The following is a 12,846-nucleotide window of genomic DNA, read 5'->3' as shown; positions in this document are numbered from 1 at the left end:
AGGCCTACTTTAAAAGGCTATTAACCAAACCCTAATTCCATCTGTAAACTGACCAGACCGCAATCTAATTCCAATTTCATAAAGTAATAAGTTAAAAGTTATTTAAAATCTAGAAACTATGGACTAGCTAAATAGAAATGACCTTTACCCCCATCAGTATTTGGCTTTAACTATGAAAGTTATTCATAAATTGTAAAAATAAGCATGATTTTCCTGGCTACAAAAATTAGGGCTCCTCCCCTTTATAATAATTTGCTGTAATCATGTGATTATATTTTAGTATTTTGTTACACTCAGTATCCCTCCACACAATCAGGTCTGAAGTGGAAAACCAGTCACTAACAAACTATAAGCCAAATACAAAACAACTTAGTTTTTAATAACAGGGAAGTTCTAGGTCAAAAAGTCTTTCTTTGTGGAACAGCTAGTTCAGTCTCTGGTTACAACTGTTTAGGGCTTGGTTGAAGATTAGCCTAACAATATTCCTGGTAGAATAAAGTAGTCAAATCCAGTTTTAGTTCTTTAGCTAGACGGGTCAATGGTAGGATGTTCTTTCTACCCAGGTGACATCCCTCAAATGAGCAGTTCTTAGGTAGTAATCAAGAAGGAAAAACACAGTAGCAGGCCTCCAATATTCAGTCTCTTCCACTAAGCATAGTCTCTTCCAGTGAGCTTTAGTTTTTGTTTTAAAAATCTTGCAGCCTGGGTAGCACTTCTGGTTCCAGAGTAAATCTTCACTGTGACATCAGTTAAAATGGGGGATGAAACTCTTCTTTTCCTGAAAGAGAGGGAGAGTAAAGACTATTACCAAAGTTGCAAGGTTACTGTGACGATCCAGGAATTAAGCTACTCTTTAAACAGGAAAAAAGTGCTTATTTTATGTAACAATCATACTTTATCCCCTCAAAAAGAAATCTACAAGAAATACCTTTATTCAGGAATTCACTGCAAACATGTCTTAATTTTTAAAAAGATAGCTAGAATCCATTTTAAACAGATATAGTTATGTTTTGACAGTTCCTCCTGTCTCTGCATACCTCTGTATTAATGATATTATAATTAAGGTCTATCATCCAGTTAAAGGATGTTCATGCAGTGATAAGGTTTATATATTTGTGGTGGGTGTTTGAAATTTAGGCTCCTTCCACAGTATAATAAGAACAAAACCATTTAAAGTTATTTTCAACTCAATCAACATACAGTATCATTTGTTGTATTAAGTAACTTTTCCTACAATATTCTCCTATGGTCTTCTGGTTATACATGATTAAGCCAGGTAATTTTGAATTAAGCTGCCAGTATGTATGAAACTAAACAACTCTGCTCTACAAAATGAACACTATGAAAGTATTTTTGATTGCACACCGGCAATTTATGTGCGACAGGTTCAATTCCTCCTTAAATTGGACCAACAGACTAAAAACGATCTGAATGACTGACTTCTCTACTCAGACTCATTTTCTAATAGTTTCCATAGTTGCTAAACTGAACATACCTGTTACAAAGGAATCTGTCCCAACTGGCAGATGGTGGGCATTACACAGTGCTCTCCCAGGCCTTCTGACAGCCATCACAGAACCTGAGCTGAGAGAGTTAACAGGCCCAGGGAGCCTTGAAGGTCTCGCATTTTCTTCATTTCTTTTGTTGCTCTTTCCAGTTTTTCTGTCCACAATGAGAGAAGCTGACGAAAATCCCAGGTTTCAGCAAAGATTCAGTTCCCAGGTCTTCTTTGGACTGAGTGTATTCAGGGTAAGTCAGTTTCTCCAGGCATCGCTAGGTCTTCCCTTTCCTGTTTTGGGTTAAGTTGCTGAATTATCAGCTGTGTTCCTGGCAGCAGTTGGTGAAGTTGGAAAAGGTTAAACTACACATGGTAAAGCCCTTTAGGCTTCTGAGGATCACTGACAGAGTTAGGTTAGTGTGAGGGAAAACACTTAAGTCTTAGAAGGTCAAGGCCACTCTCAAACTTGTTCTACTGCATCAGCTACTTGTGGGTATATCAAAATTAACTGAAGTATTTAAATGTTCATAAAATATTTCTTTGCCTCTTCTAGATCATAAACAAGTACCTTTCTGACAATCATAAACAGTAGAAGAACACTTATTAAATGGATTGTTAAGTGTTCAGAGGGAGAAGTTTTTCATCTTCTCTTTGCTACACAAATAGAAGCAAAAAAATTCAATCTTAGGGGCACTTCAGCACTGCAGGAAAAAATCTAAGAGACATTAAGGGAAATCCTTTCTCTTGGTCTTGATTGGCTTTAGAATGCAGTAACTGAAAGGCCTAATGCAAAGTTATCAGAGCAGAGATCAGAGATCCACCCATGACATAAGAAGCGTACACTAGCTAAGTGAGCACATATATATAAACACTAAGTATTGTTTTATACATCCTATTATTTTGGAATCACCTATATAATGTGAGTGGCAGAGGGTCTAAGACTAATTTTCTCATGCTTATTTCATAGCACCCTTACGGCAGGTGCACTTTTCTTAGCTTTCTGTGCGAACACTAATTTCACGAATGTTAAGGAGTCGAAAGTCCTCTTTTACTGCATATTCTGGATAGTGGCACAGCTTATTATTAGGCTTTATAGGGCCAGCCAGGAAGTCCCAAGGTTTTGCCTGTCTCCACCCTGCTAGCTGGGGCTGGGCGTACAAGCAAACCTCATTACAGTTTGCTAGCTTAGTTGCTGAGACAGGGTCTCTGTCTCACCATTTTGAGGTTGGCCTCAAGCTCACAGAAATCTGCTTGCTCTATGCCCAAGTGCTGGGATTTAGGGTGTGTGCCAAACACTTCCCAGTCCTTGCTGGCTTTTAAAATGGAGGTTCTAGAGAACTGAACTCAGGCCCACATTCATACAAGGCAAGCACTTTCCAACTTAGCACTTTCTAGCCCCAGACTGACGTATATTTTAGTGGCAAGCAGTATTTTGCTCAAGGTAAAAAATAAATAAAAACAAGAACAAACAACCCCCCCCCAAAAAAACCAACAAAAACCCTCTTGGTAACCCATTCCACCCTCCTGCCCTCCCTTTGAAAAGGAACACTGGCCAATAACTCTTGAGCTCAAGCAATCCTCGTCTCAATCTCCCAGTAGCTAAGACTATAAGCATTCATGTCACTGAACCTGGTCTTAGAAATGCACCTTTTGAAAGCAGTCATTAAGGTATTTACTGAAATTTTCATATTTCAGAACACTGTAGGTTCATATACATGTAATAATTTGCACGACCACTGTGTCTATTGGTGTTGTAACTGTTTTATGATTTTAAGTTACTTTTATGAAAAAGTTACAATACAGAGAAGGTGGCTTAAACTTAAGTTTAATCACTTTTCTTTTCCAAGGAAACATACTAACTCAGTGGATCCAACTTCTCGTCTTTAATACCTGGATAAAGCAGGACAAAAATTCTGCTTTTATACTGAGTAACAAACACATAGGAAATTAGAACAAAGAAACTAGGTCAAAATGAAAATACTTCTTTCTGAAGGCTGCTGAATGCCTGAAAAAAAAATGTTCTAGAAGCTGCAATTTGTGATGGATCCTATTATCCCAGCCAGCTTTTGGAGAAAAAAAAAAAAAAGGCTTCATTTCATGAAAAAGGCAAAAACATAGGCATTGCTTAATATCTTAGTTAAGAGACTCTCTCCACTTCTCACAAATACTTGTCACCTACTTCATCAGAAGATCACTTACACAGTATTAAGAGACAAAGGAGATATCCAAGTCCCAACTAAGGTACAGAGGCTGAACACCCTGAGCAACCGCTTAGGCTCAGGCCTCATCATAGAAACCCCTCCTCCACCAAATCTTGAACTCGATCCTTCCCAAATACAGAAACACAGAAAGGAAGCCCCTCAACTTTACTGAGCTGCTGGGACAAGGATGGACATCAGTTCATTCCATTTCTTCAAATGTTCCTCAGATACTAGAAGCTGTTCTTAACAAAGACAGGGTCTTATGTAGCCCTGGATGTCCTGAAATTCACTCTGTAGACCAGGCAGGCCTTGAACTCATGAGATCCGCGTGCCTTTGCCTCCCAAATGCTTGTATTAGCATTTGCAACCACACCCGGCCTACAATCTATTTGTAAGTTTAAAAATTATTTAAATGCAACACTAAAAATACAGAATATTACTAACACTAACAAATACTAATATTTGGAAACCACATTCAGACTAGAGCAGTCTTTCAGAAATAAAGTAACTAGAAACCAAAAACCAAAGCTTACCTGCCCACCAGTTGCACAAAGCAGGCAGGCATCAATAGGTAAGCCCCAGAAGGGGAGACAACATGGAAGCAGGAGTTGAACTCTAAGGCACCGGGAATAGGGAGTGATGTTGTGCTCTGACAGTTCTACTCCTTAGAAGCACTAAAAGTGCCAGAAAGAGACAGAGACAGAGACAGACTAGCAGTTTAATGGCATTTGCCTCAGTTATCTTCAATTGACAAGGTCTAACTGCAGGCTTCAATTCCCATTGAATGAACCCTAGTGCCTAAAGTTCCTCCGCATTTCAATAAAGCACTCCTTTAAAGAATCATCATGAAATTAAGATCTGCCATAGTTCATTAGCAGAGAGAGAATTTCTGATTTAGGAAGATATGCCGAGCTTTGCAGTTAACAAGGTGCTCTTCAATTGAGAAGATAGAAATGCTGAAGGCAATGCCAAGACTCACCTCTTAAAATTAGATCATGTTCACATTTTCCCATTAAATGCTAAATAAAGCATTAGCATGCAAACAAACAATGTATAAATATCTTAACACTGTTAGTCTTGAAAGTAAGTCAAAATACCATGGCTAACCAGATTCTGTATTAAAAATCAACAAGTGTTAGGTCTAGGATTTTGGATTGATTGGCAATACCATATTCCCAACACCAAATGTTTATTTTGGAAAAGGGTTAATGAATGAGTAAAAAAGATGCAGTTGTTAAAAATGACCCAAAATCCCAAGAGAAATGATATAATACACACATATATGTATATACAAATACATATACATATATATGAACAAGGACATTTGGGTTTAAAGTTAGTAGTCAAATTTTCCAAGGACGTCTTTTTTTTAAATACAAGCCAAATTTTATGTGTTTTAAAACCACCTCCTTGATCTAACACTGTTAGAAATGAATGAATTACCCAATTTGTATTTAATTTTTTTTCCCTGTAACGTCTCTTGGTTCTTGGCTACTAACCTTTCATGTTACTCTTGGTTTTGTCAGTTTGCTTGCCTGTGGGGGTTTGGGCCTGCTGACCCTGCCCACTGGAAGAGGCTGCCTGCTGTGCTGCTTTCTGCTTTAACATCGTCCAATCAAATGTATAGTCGTATTGGTGGTTCAGGGTCCTGAAAAATAAAATGCCATGTTAACCTTTTAATACCGTCCAGCTAAAAAGCCTACTCACCTCTCAAGACAGTTGAGGGCATTTCTTTTCCTATTATGTAGCCCCAGTTGGCCTAGAACTCTCCAAGCTCAGATCTGCTTGCCTATTTCCAGAAGGCTGAGATTAAAGGAAAGCATCACTGTGTCCAGCTCCAAGGAGCCTCTTTAGAGTATTTTGTCATAAGCATGGTAAGTAAGATTTTTCTTCTTGTAAGTGACTTTAAATAATTATTTACTTCTTACATGTCACAACTGAAAGGAAAATGTTAGCCACTCTGGTCTGGTGAATTAGATTAAAAAAAAAAACTTTTCAAAAAGAAACTGCCTTTTAAATTTTCAGTGACACAAGCCTTTAACCCCAGTGTTCAGTAAGACAGATCTACTGAGTTCAAAGTCAGCCTGGTCTACATAGTGAGACCCTGCCTTAAAAAACAAAACAAAATCAAAACAGAAACTTCCATAGGGGCATACTAGAAATGGAAAAACAAAACAAGCTAACAATAAGAACAAAAAACCCAGAATAAGCAACTACAGTGAGTCAAGCTGTCAATTACCTAGAAAGATTTATTTAGCACCTCCTAGGGAGCATGCACACAACTGGCAGCTTTGTGCGGGAGGTGGTGTTAGTATCTTGGGACATCATTTCTAGAACTAATGATGACCCTGAACTCCCAATCCTCCTACCTCTATCTTCTAAGTGCTGGAGTCTCTGTAGCCCTCTGGCAGAATCTGTATTTTAATGCCCCTTTCTTTTTCTTGGGAGAAGGAACACATAATTTCAAGACAAGGTTTTTCTGTGTAGCCCTGGCTGGCCTGGAACTCTGCCTAAAAGCTGGGATTAAATACATGCACAGAATAGATTTCTGTACGATTCAAATTACAATTTAACGATTTTTAAAAAATCATTTACTTCTAAAATTATTTTGAGATTAATGTAATTACATAACGTCTCCCCTTCCCTTCCTCTCTCCAAAAATGTCTATATAACCTACCTTCAAACAAACAAATAAATAAAAACAAACAGCCAGGCCACGCCTTTAATCCCAGTACTTGGGAGACACAGGCGGATCTCTTGTGAGTGGCCAGCCTGATCTACAGAGTGAGTTCCAGGGCACCAAAAATAAACCCTGTTTTGAAGAAAAAAGAAACCATAACCATTTTTCATAAACTGTTGTTAGTCAGTCTGTCTCTGTCTTTCTCTCTCTGTCTCTCTCTCATCCATGAGTACAACCTGCTCAGTATGTGTAACGTTATGTATGTTTTCAGGGCTGACTACTTGGTATCGCATAACCACCTTGTGTACTCTTCCCTGAGGAAGACAATTTCTCCTGCTCTCAGCAATCCTTACCTAATTTAAGCTGTCATGTTGGTGAGATTTTATGGGTGCAGCTTCTGATGTGCCGAGGTTATACAATCTAATAGCCTGTGACCACTGAGCCTTAGATTAGGGGATTTGTTATTCTGTATATGCAGCCACTAGGATGGGGCAAAAATTATTCCTAATTATGTATATGTAAAACATACACTGAGGGTGGGAGGAGGGGCAATTGTACACGAGCAAACACCCACGAAGGCTAGAGGTTATGTGATCCTGTGAAGCTACAGGTAAGTGGTTATGAGCTGCCCAATGTGAGTGGTGGGAACCAAATCTGAGTTGCCAACAAGATCAGTATGGTCTCCATAAGCCATCTTTCAGCCTCTGCAACCACTAGGGATTAACAACTGACCTGAAAAGGATGCGGAATAGCTGCCTCAGATACATGTAATCCGGAGCTTCCTCAAAGCGCAGCCCACGACAGTAATTTAAGTACATGGCAAATTCTGCAGGAAACCCCTATTGAGTCAACATTAAAAAAAAAAAAAAAAAAAAAGTGAAAAGCAAAAACACCAAGTTAGGAAAATATATGTTGTCCTGGCTAGTTTAACTTGAGAAAATGCCCCCACCAGATTGAATCATTTTCTTGATTGAATGATTGATGTAGGAGGGCCCTTTCTCACTGGGGAGTAAGCCATTGAGCAGCAGCCCTCCACTGGCTGCTTTCGCTCCTTAGTTCCAGGTTCCAGACTTAAACTCCTGCTGACTTCCCTCAGAGATGAGTACGGCCTGAGAGTTCTAAAATGAAACAAAAGCCTTCTCCCCAAGTTGCTTTTGGTCACAGTGTTTGTTACATAACAGCAATAGAAACCCTAAAACAACTGTGAAAGAAACCACCTTTTTCTATAGCACAATTCAGAATTTTTTTCTGCAGATAATAACAAAAACAACTGATTTTTTTTTTTGTCTTACTAAGAAAATTACTAGGATGATTTTTCCCTACGCTGAGATAGGATGTCTGTTAATGTAAGATTTGCTTCTTTTGCCAGGCGGTGGTACACGCCTTTAATTCCAGCACTAGGGAGGCAGAGGCAGGTGGGTCTCTGCGAGTTCAAGGCCAGCCTGGTCTACAGACTGAATTGTAGGACTGGCTCCATCACTACTGAGAAACCCTGCCTTTTTAAAAAATTTATTTATTAAAGTGATTACTTTTTACTTATTCCGTATGTGTATGGATACATGTGCTATAGCATGCACGTGGAACAGAACAACTTGTGGGAGTTGGTTCTTTCCTTCCACCACTTATCTCAAATATCAAACTGAGGCTATCGGGCTCGATGGCAGGTATCTTCTCACTGTGCCATCCCACTGAACTTTATATTGAATTATTTTTAAAAGACTTATTTAGGGGAGGGAAGTGGGAGGAGGGGAGGAGATGGAAATTTTTAATAAAAAAAAAATTTTTTTTAAAAGGTCAAAAGTTAAAATAAAAGAAATAGAGGTTAAAATAAAGCCACGTAAAGATGGAAAAAAAAGATTTATATATGTACACTGTACCCGCTTTATGTGTGCTTGGTGCCCAAAGAGGATAAAAGCAAGAAAAGTGGAGCCTGAGTTACTAGTGGTTACAAACCACTCAATATGGGCGCTGGCAACTGAACTTGTACCTCCTGTAAGAGCAGCAAATACTACTTTTGTTTTTTGGGATCTCTCTACACAGCCCCGAACCCCCGATTCTTGAGTCTGGAATGCCAGGATTAAAGAAAGGCACAACTATGACACCACACCTAGCATGGCACGTGCCTTTGATCATGAAGGGGTATCTCTCCAGTTTTTATTTACTTAGAAAAGTCTTACTACTCAAATTCTGGCTGCCTAGATAGATCAGATTGGCTTTGCCTCCCAGGTGCTGTGATTAAAGGTGTGTACCACCACACCTGGCCATGTGAATTATTTTTGAATACTCATCATGTACACTTACCTTACACAAAACTTCAACAGGAGTGGACATCTTCTTTTCACTAATCTTTTCATATTTCTGTTTCTTTGTTGCAGCCTATAAAAGGTTGTTCAAAGATTGATTTAATACTTAAAAGAAAGGCAGCAGTTTTAATACTTAAAAGCACTAGACAGAATATATAGAGATTCAGCATGTGAGAGCTAAGAAAAGAACACCTGGAATCAAGTCTATCGGATAAAGCTGCTCACTAAGAACTAAGCATTGTACTATTTTCCTTTAAAGGTTTAAAACAGCTATTACAAATTCTACATTTATTCTACATACTCTCAAAAGCACACTCCAACATCACAAGCCCTGTGCTTATGATGCTTCTATCTAGATAAGGCGGGCTGTCACCAATTAGTACCAGCACAAGAACACTAGCCTTCAGGTTTAACAACTGCTTTTAACTAATTTCTTACTGAAATGGTTAATTTATTCCCCCAAATTAAAGGCAACAGCAAATTAACTTTGGCTGAAACTCAAATCTGGAAAACACTTTAAAGGACACCTCCACAGTATCTACTTTCTTTTTACTCTCCCCTTTCAATGCTCCTTCTCCTGAGACGGAAGGGTTGGTTCCTTACTTATGTATGCCGTCTAGGGTTGCTCTTAATCTTCTGGGCCAATACCACTCCCCAAGTTCTGGGATCACCTGTCTCATATTTTTCCTTCAGATAAGATACACAAAAACAATCCCCAGTAATTTGAGTCTGATTTACCTTTAGCCCTTGCCAGGGCAGACTGGTTCTATTAAAATACATCAAAACATATCCTAAAGATTCCATGTCATCTCGGCGACTAGAAAAGAGAATGTTATTTTATGAACCAGATAGTGAAAAATATAAAAACTAAGTACATATAAAAAACAATGTTCAAAAATGACAAAGACTATTGGGTGTCTTACAAAATTCGGTAATTAGAGTATTAAAGTTCTAAATGGATTGGTTAACTACACAAGGTTATCAGAACTTAAAGAACGACAATATAGCTAGCTAACTCTCTAAAAGCTAATAATGAAAAACAAGTAGTATTAGATATCTTAAAGTTCAACTCCTAAAGATCTTCTACAGATGTTGAAACAAACAAAAAAAGCATCCACAAAGTGAATGCAATCACAGTATACATCTCAGAGTATTCAGAAATTTACTATTTCTCTTCCCACATTTCAACCTAAAGACAGCACTTTTTCCTTTGTTTGTTAGTGAGGGAACACTAACCAAAAATCAAAAGGAACTCAAAAACACCACCACCGCCACCACCATCACAAAACAAACAAAAAAACAGGAAAACAGATCATGGTCTTCCAATCACATTTTGGTTTATTACAAATCTCATAATTTTTATTTATCCTGAGATTGACTTCAAACTGAGACCTAATCCTGTCACAGACTACCAAAGCGCTGAGATTACAGGCATGAGCCTGTTACACTACTTTCCTTGTAAAAGTGACCCATGAATCCTCACCACCCCTTGGAACTCAAATTCTGGAACCCAAGTTATTGGAACCCAGCAGAAGAATGAAGTCATGTAAGAAGAATTCAAAGTGTTTTTAAGTAAATAAGAGTACTGCAATCTCAGTTTTCTCCAAAAACATGGAATTGTTCTTGGAATGCGCTTTCGCGCCCCTCCCAGGTGGTAGGGGATAGGAGTTCATTCAGATTATTCATAACAACTGGCTATTGTTTGTTTATATGCCTCCACGGAAAAACATTTTTTGCCATGTGCCGTTTGTGCAGTTTGTCGCTGTGACTGGACATTTATGTGACTTATCTTAACCCTCAAGATTATAAATTGTCCAATGCTCTGAATAAAGCTAGCTATTGCATGAAAATTTAGTCTACCCCATTTTTAGGCTCCATTCTCCCAGGTTCACACTGCCAACTCCATTGATAAGCACAAGTCACAACACTAAAATACACAATGCCGAAGATCAGTACTTAAAAAGTAGGTATGTTAAACTGCAAAGAGATGTTAATACTAATTATGTTTCCAACATCCATGTTTAATAGGCTTTTGTTTTTTCATTTCTTTTTTTAGATAAGGTCTCACAATATGGACCCTGCTTAGCTAGTACCTGTCATATAGCCAAGAATGGCCTTGAATTCTGATCATCCTGCTTCAGCCTCCTACAGCTAAGAGACGGCAGGCATGTGTCACCATATTAGACATTTAACTTTCTAGCCCAGAGACAACTTTCAAGAAAGAAAATAAAAAGTGCCATTAATTTAGCTGGCTTTTCTGCACTAGTTAAAAGGAAAAGGTACAACAATAAGCAATTTCTTAATCCTCAGCCAAGAAGCACCCTTAAGACACCAAGAAACTTTAATATAAACTCAAGAAAACCCATCAATTGCTTGCTTCCATTATGGATTTGATAAGACTCACCTCTGTTCAATACCAAGATGTGCATTGATGCTAGCGTATCGGGCAGTGCCAGTGAGATTTTTATCTTCTCTGTATGGTATGTGTTGCCTTGTCCTGTTGTCTCTGTACTTTTTGGCCAAACCAAAATCAATAAGGAATAACTTTAAAAGAAAAACAAAGAGAAATTAGGCCTCTAGCCTTTTTTTCAATTAAACAAGTATATATCCAAATATCAAAATGAAATATAAAATGAACAGATAATAGATTTAGCATCCCAATAAGACTTTTTACTATTCTTCATAAGTAACCCCCAACCATTATCCTTATTTATGTAACTTGACGTGCCCAGTTCTTATACACATAGTAAGTAGCCTATCTTCACACAGTGAGTATGTGTGTGCGTGTGTATATATGCATACACACACATGTCCCAAGGCAGAGTTGTCAAGAATGCTGTTTAACCACATGAAATTTGAAAGCCCGTTTTTAATGGGTAAAACAAGCATGTTCCAAAATTTATGTACAAGCTTTCTGGACTCTTTTCCTCCCAGGTCACTCTTCAGTATGCTAATAAAAGGCTAATTATTTAAATAACATAATCCTCAAAGTCTGATCAAAATAAACCATTTAAGATAATAAAAAACAAGAGCATGCACTACATTGTTTCATAAGATATCTAAAAAATATAAAATGTTCAACCAAAAATTGAAATTTAAAGCATTTAAGGTGGCTTTCAAATTATCTGTTTAAACAAGCTAACCCAAAGCCACATTAACATTTTAGAAAAAAATGTTTAGTTGTACACCATCTATATGGCAGCCAGGGAATAAAGAACAGCACATTTTTTCCTAGGTAATTCAAATTTGATCTACAAAACTGTATTTTTAAAAAGAAAAATTATTTTTTGATGAAAGGCAACAAAATTAATTTTTACCAATTTATTTGAAATTTTAACTTTTATACAAGCCCTACTTGCCATACTATAATAAAATCCTATCATCAACATTATCAAGCTTGACATATCTGTGTGCAAGTGATACTATATACAACGAGACTACTGTGTCTCTTCTAATTACACCTACATTTTATTATTTTCGTTAAACCACTATATTGGTCTCTTTTACCAATATAGAAACTGCTATCGTAATCTTTTTAAACTCTTATTACAAGTAAACAAATCATCTATTCATGTTAAGATCAGTGAGGCCTGGTAGCACATGCCTTTAATCCCAGCATTTGGGAGACAAAGGCAGGCAGATCTCTTCTTTCAAGGCCAGCCTGGTCTACAAGGAAAGTTCCAGGCTAGCCAGGGATACATTAATAAATAAAAAGCCTGTTTCAACAAACAAAACAAACCCTGTTTCTGCCAGCTATTATGCCTATACTTTTATTTGGTTTACTATAAAACAATTACTAGTGATAAATAAATTAATATAAGCGGACAACAAAAGCCCTGTAAATCTAATATTAAACTCTCTAGCAATCAAGTTATTTAGGAATATGGGAAAGCATTTTAATGCATTTAGCTCACATTCCTCTTAATACGAAAACCAGTATCAGTAAACGAGCACACAGTTCTGCAGAATGACACTGAAAACAGAGTAACAACAAAGAATATTAAGTGTGAAGGCACTGAAAACAATTCCTAGGTCATGGAATTGGATTACTCCATTCAGTTCTTCAAAGAGAAGGGGAAGTGTGCTAATGTGGATTATATCTGGCAGCTGCTACTCAAAGCTAAATCTCCATTCACAACTCAGTAAGTGGATACTGTGTAAACA

At 37.6% G+C, this 12,846-nt stretch overlaps 1 protein-coding gene across 6 annotated transcripts in view; it reads right to left on the bottom strand.

Annotated features, from left to right (window-relative positions):
- Csnk1a1 (casein kinase 1 alpha 1) overlaps positions 1-12,846 on the bottom strand; it is a 34,482-nt gene that overhangs the window by 4,265 nt on the left and 17,371 nt on the right. For 2 of the 6 annotated variants that reach the window (XR_005285383.1, XR_005285384.1), the window contains 7 exons: positions 11,087-11,226; positions 9,421-9,499; positions 8,681-8,755; positions 7,112-7,218; positions 5,199-5,347; positions 1,496-1,789; positions 359-778 (listed from right to left, as the gene is read on the bottom strand). Coding sequence is in view for 4 of the 6 variants with exons in the window: in XM_038329831.1 (XP_038185759.1) it covers positions 1,755-1,789; positions 5,199-5,347; positions 7,112-7,218; positions 8,681-8,755; positions 9,421-9,499; positions 11,087-11,226 (585 nt within the window). In the remaining 2 variants the exon portion in view is untranslated. Of the gene's footprint in view, positions 1-358; positions 779-1,494; positions 1,790-5,193; positions 5,348-7,111; positions 7,219-8,680; positions 8,756-9,420; positions 9,500-11,086; positions 11,227-12,846 lie in introns of those variants that run through there. The other 4 variants (XM_038329831.1, XM_038329832.1, XM_038329834.1 and 1 more) reach the window with 4 other exon arrangements.

The sequence above is a fragment of the Arvicola amphibius genome, chromosome 5 (assembly GCF_903992535.2).
Source record: "Arvicola amphibius chromosome 5, mArvAmp1.2, whole genome shotgun sequence".
Lineage (NCBI taxonomy): Eukaryota > Metazoa > Chordata > Mammalia > Rodentia > Cricetidae > Arvicola > Arvicola amphibius.
This window is presented reverse-complemented; position numbering and strand designations above follow the sequence as displayed.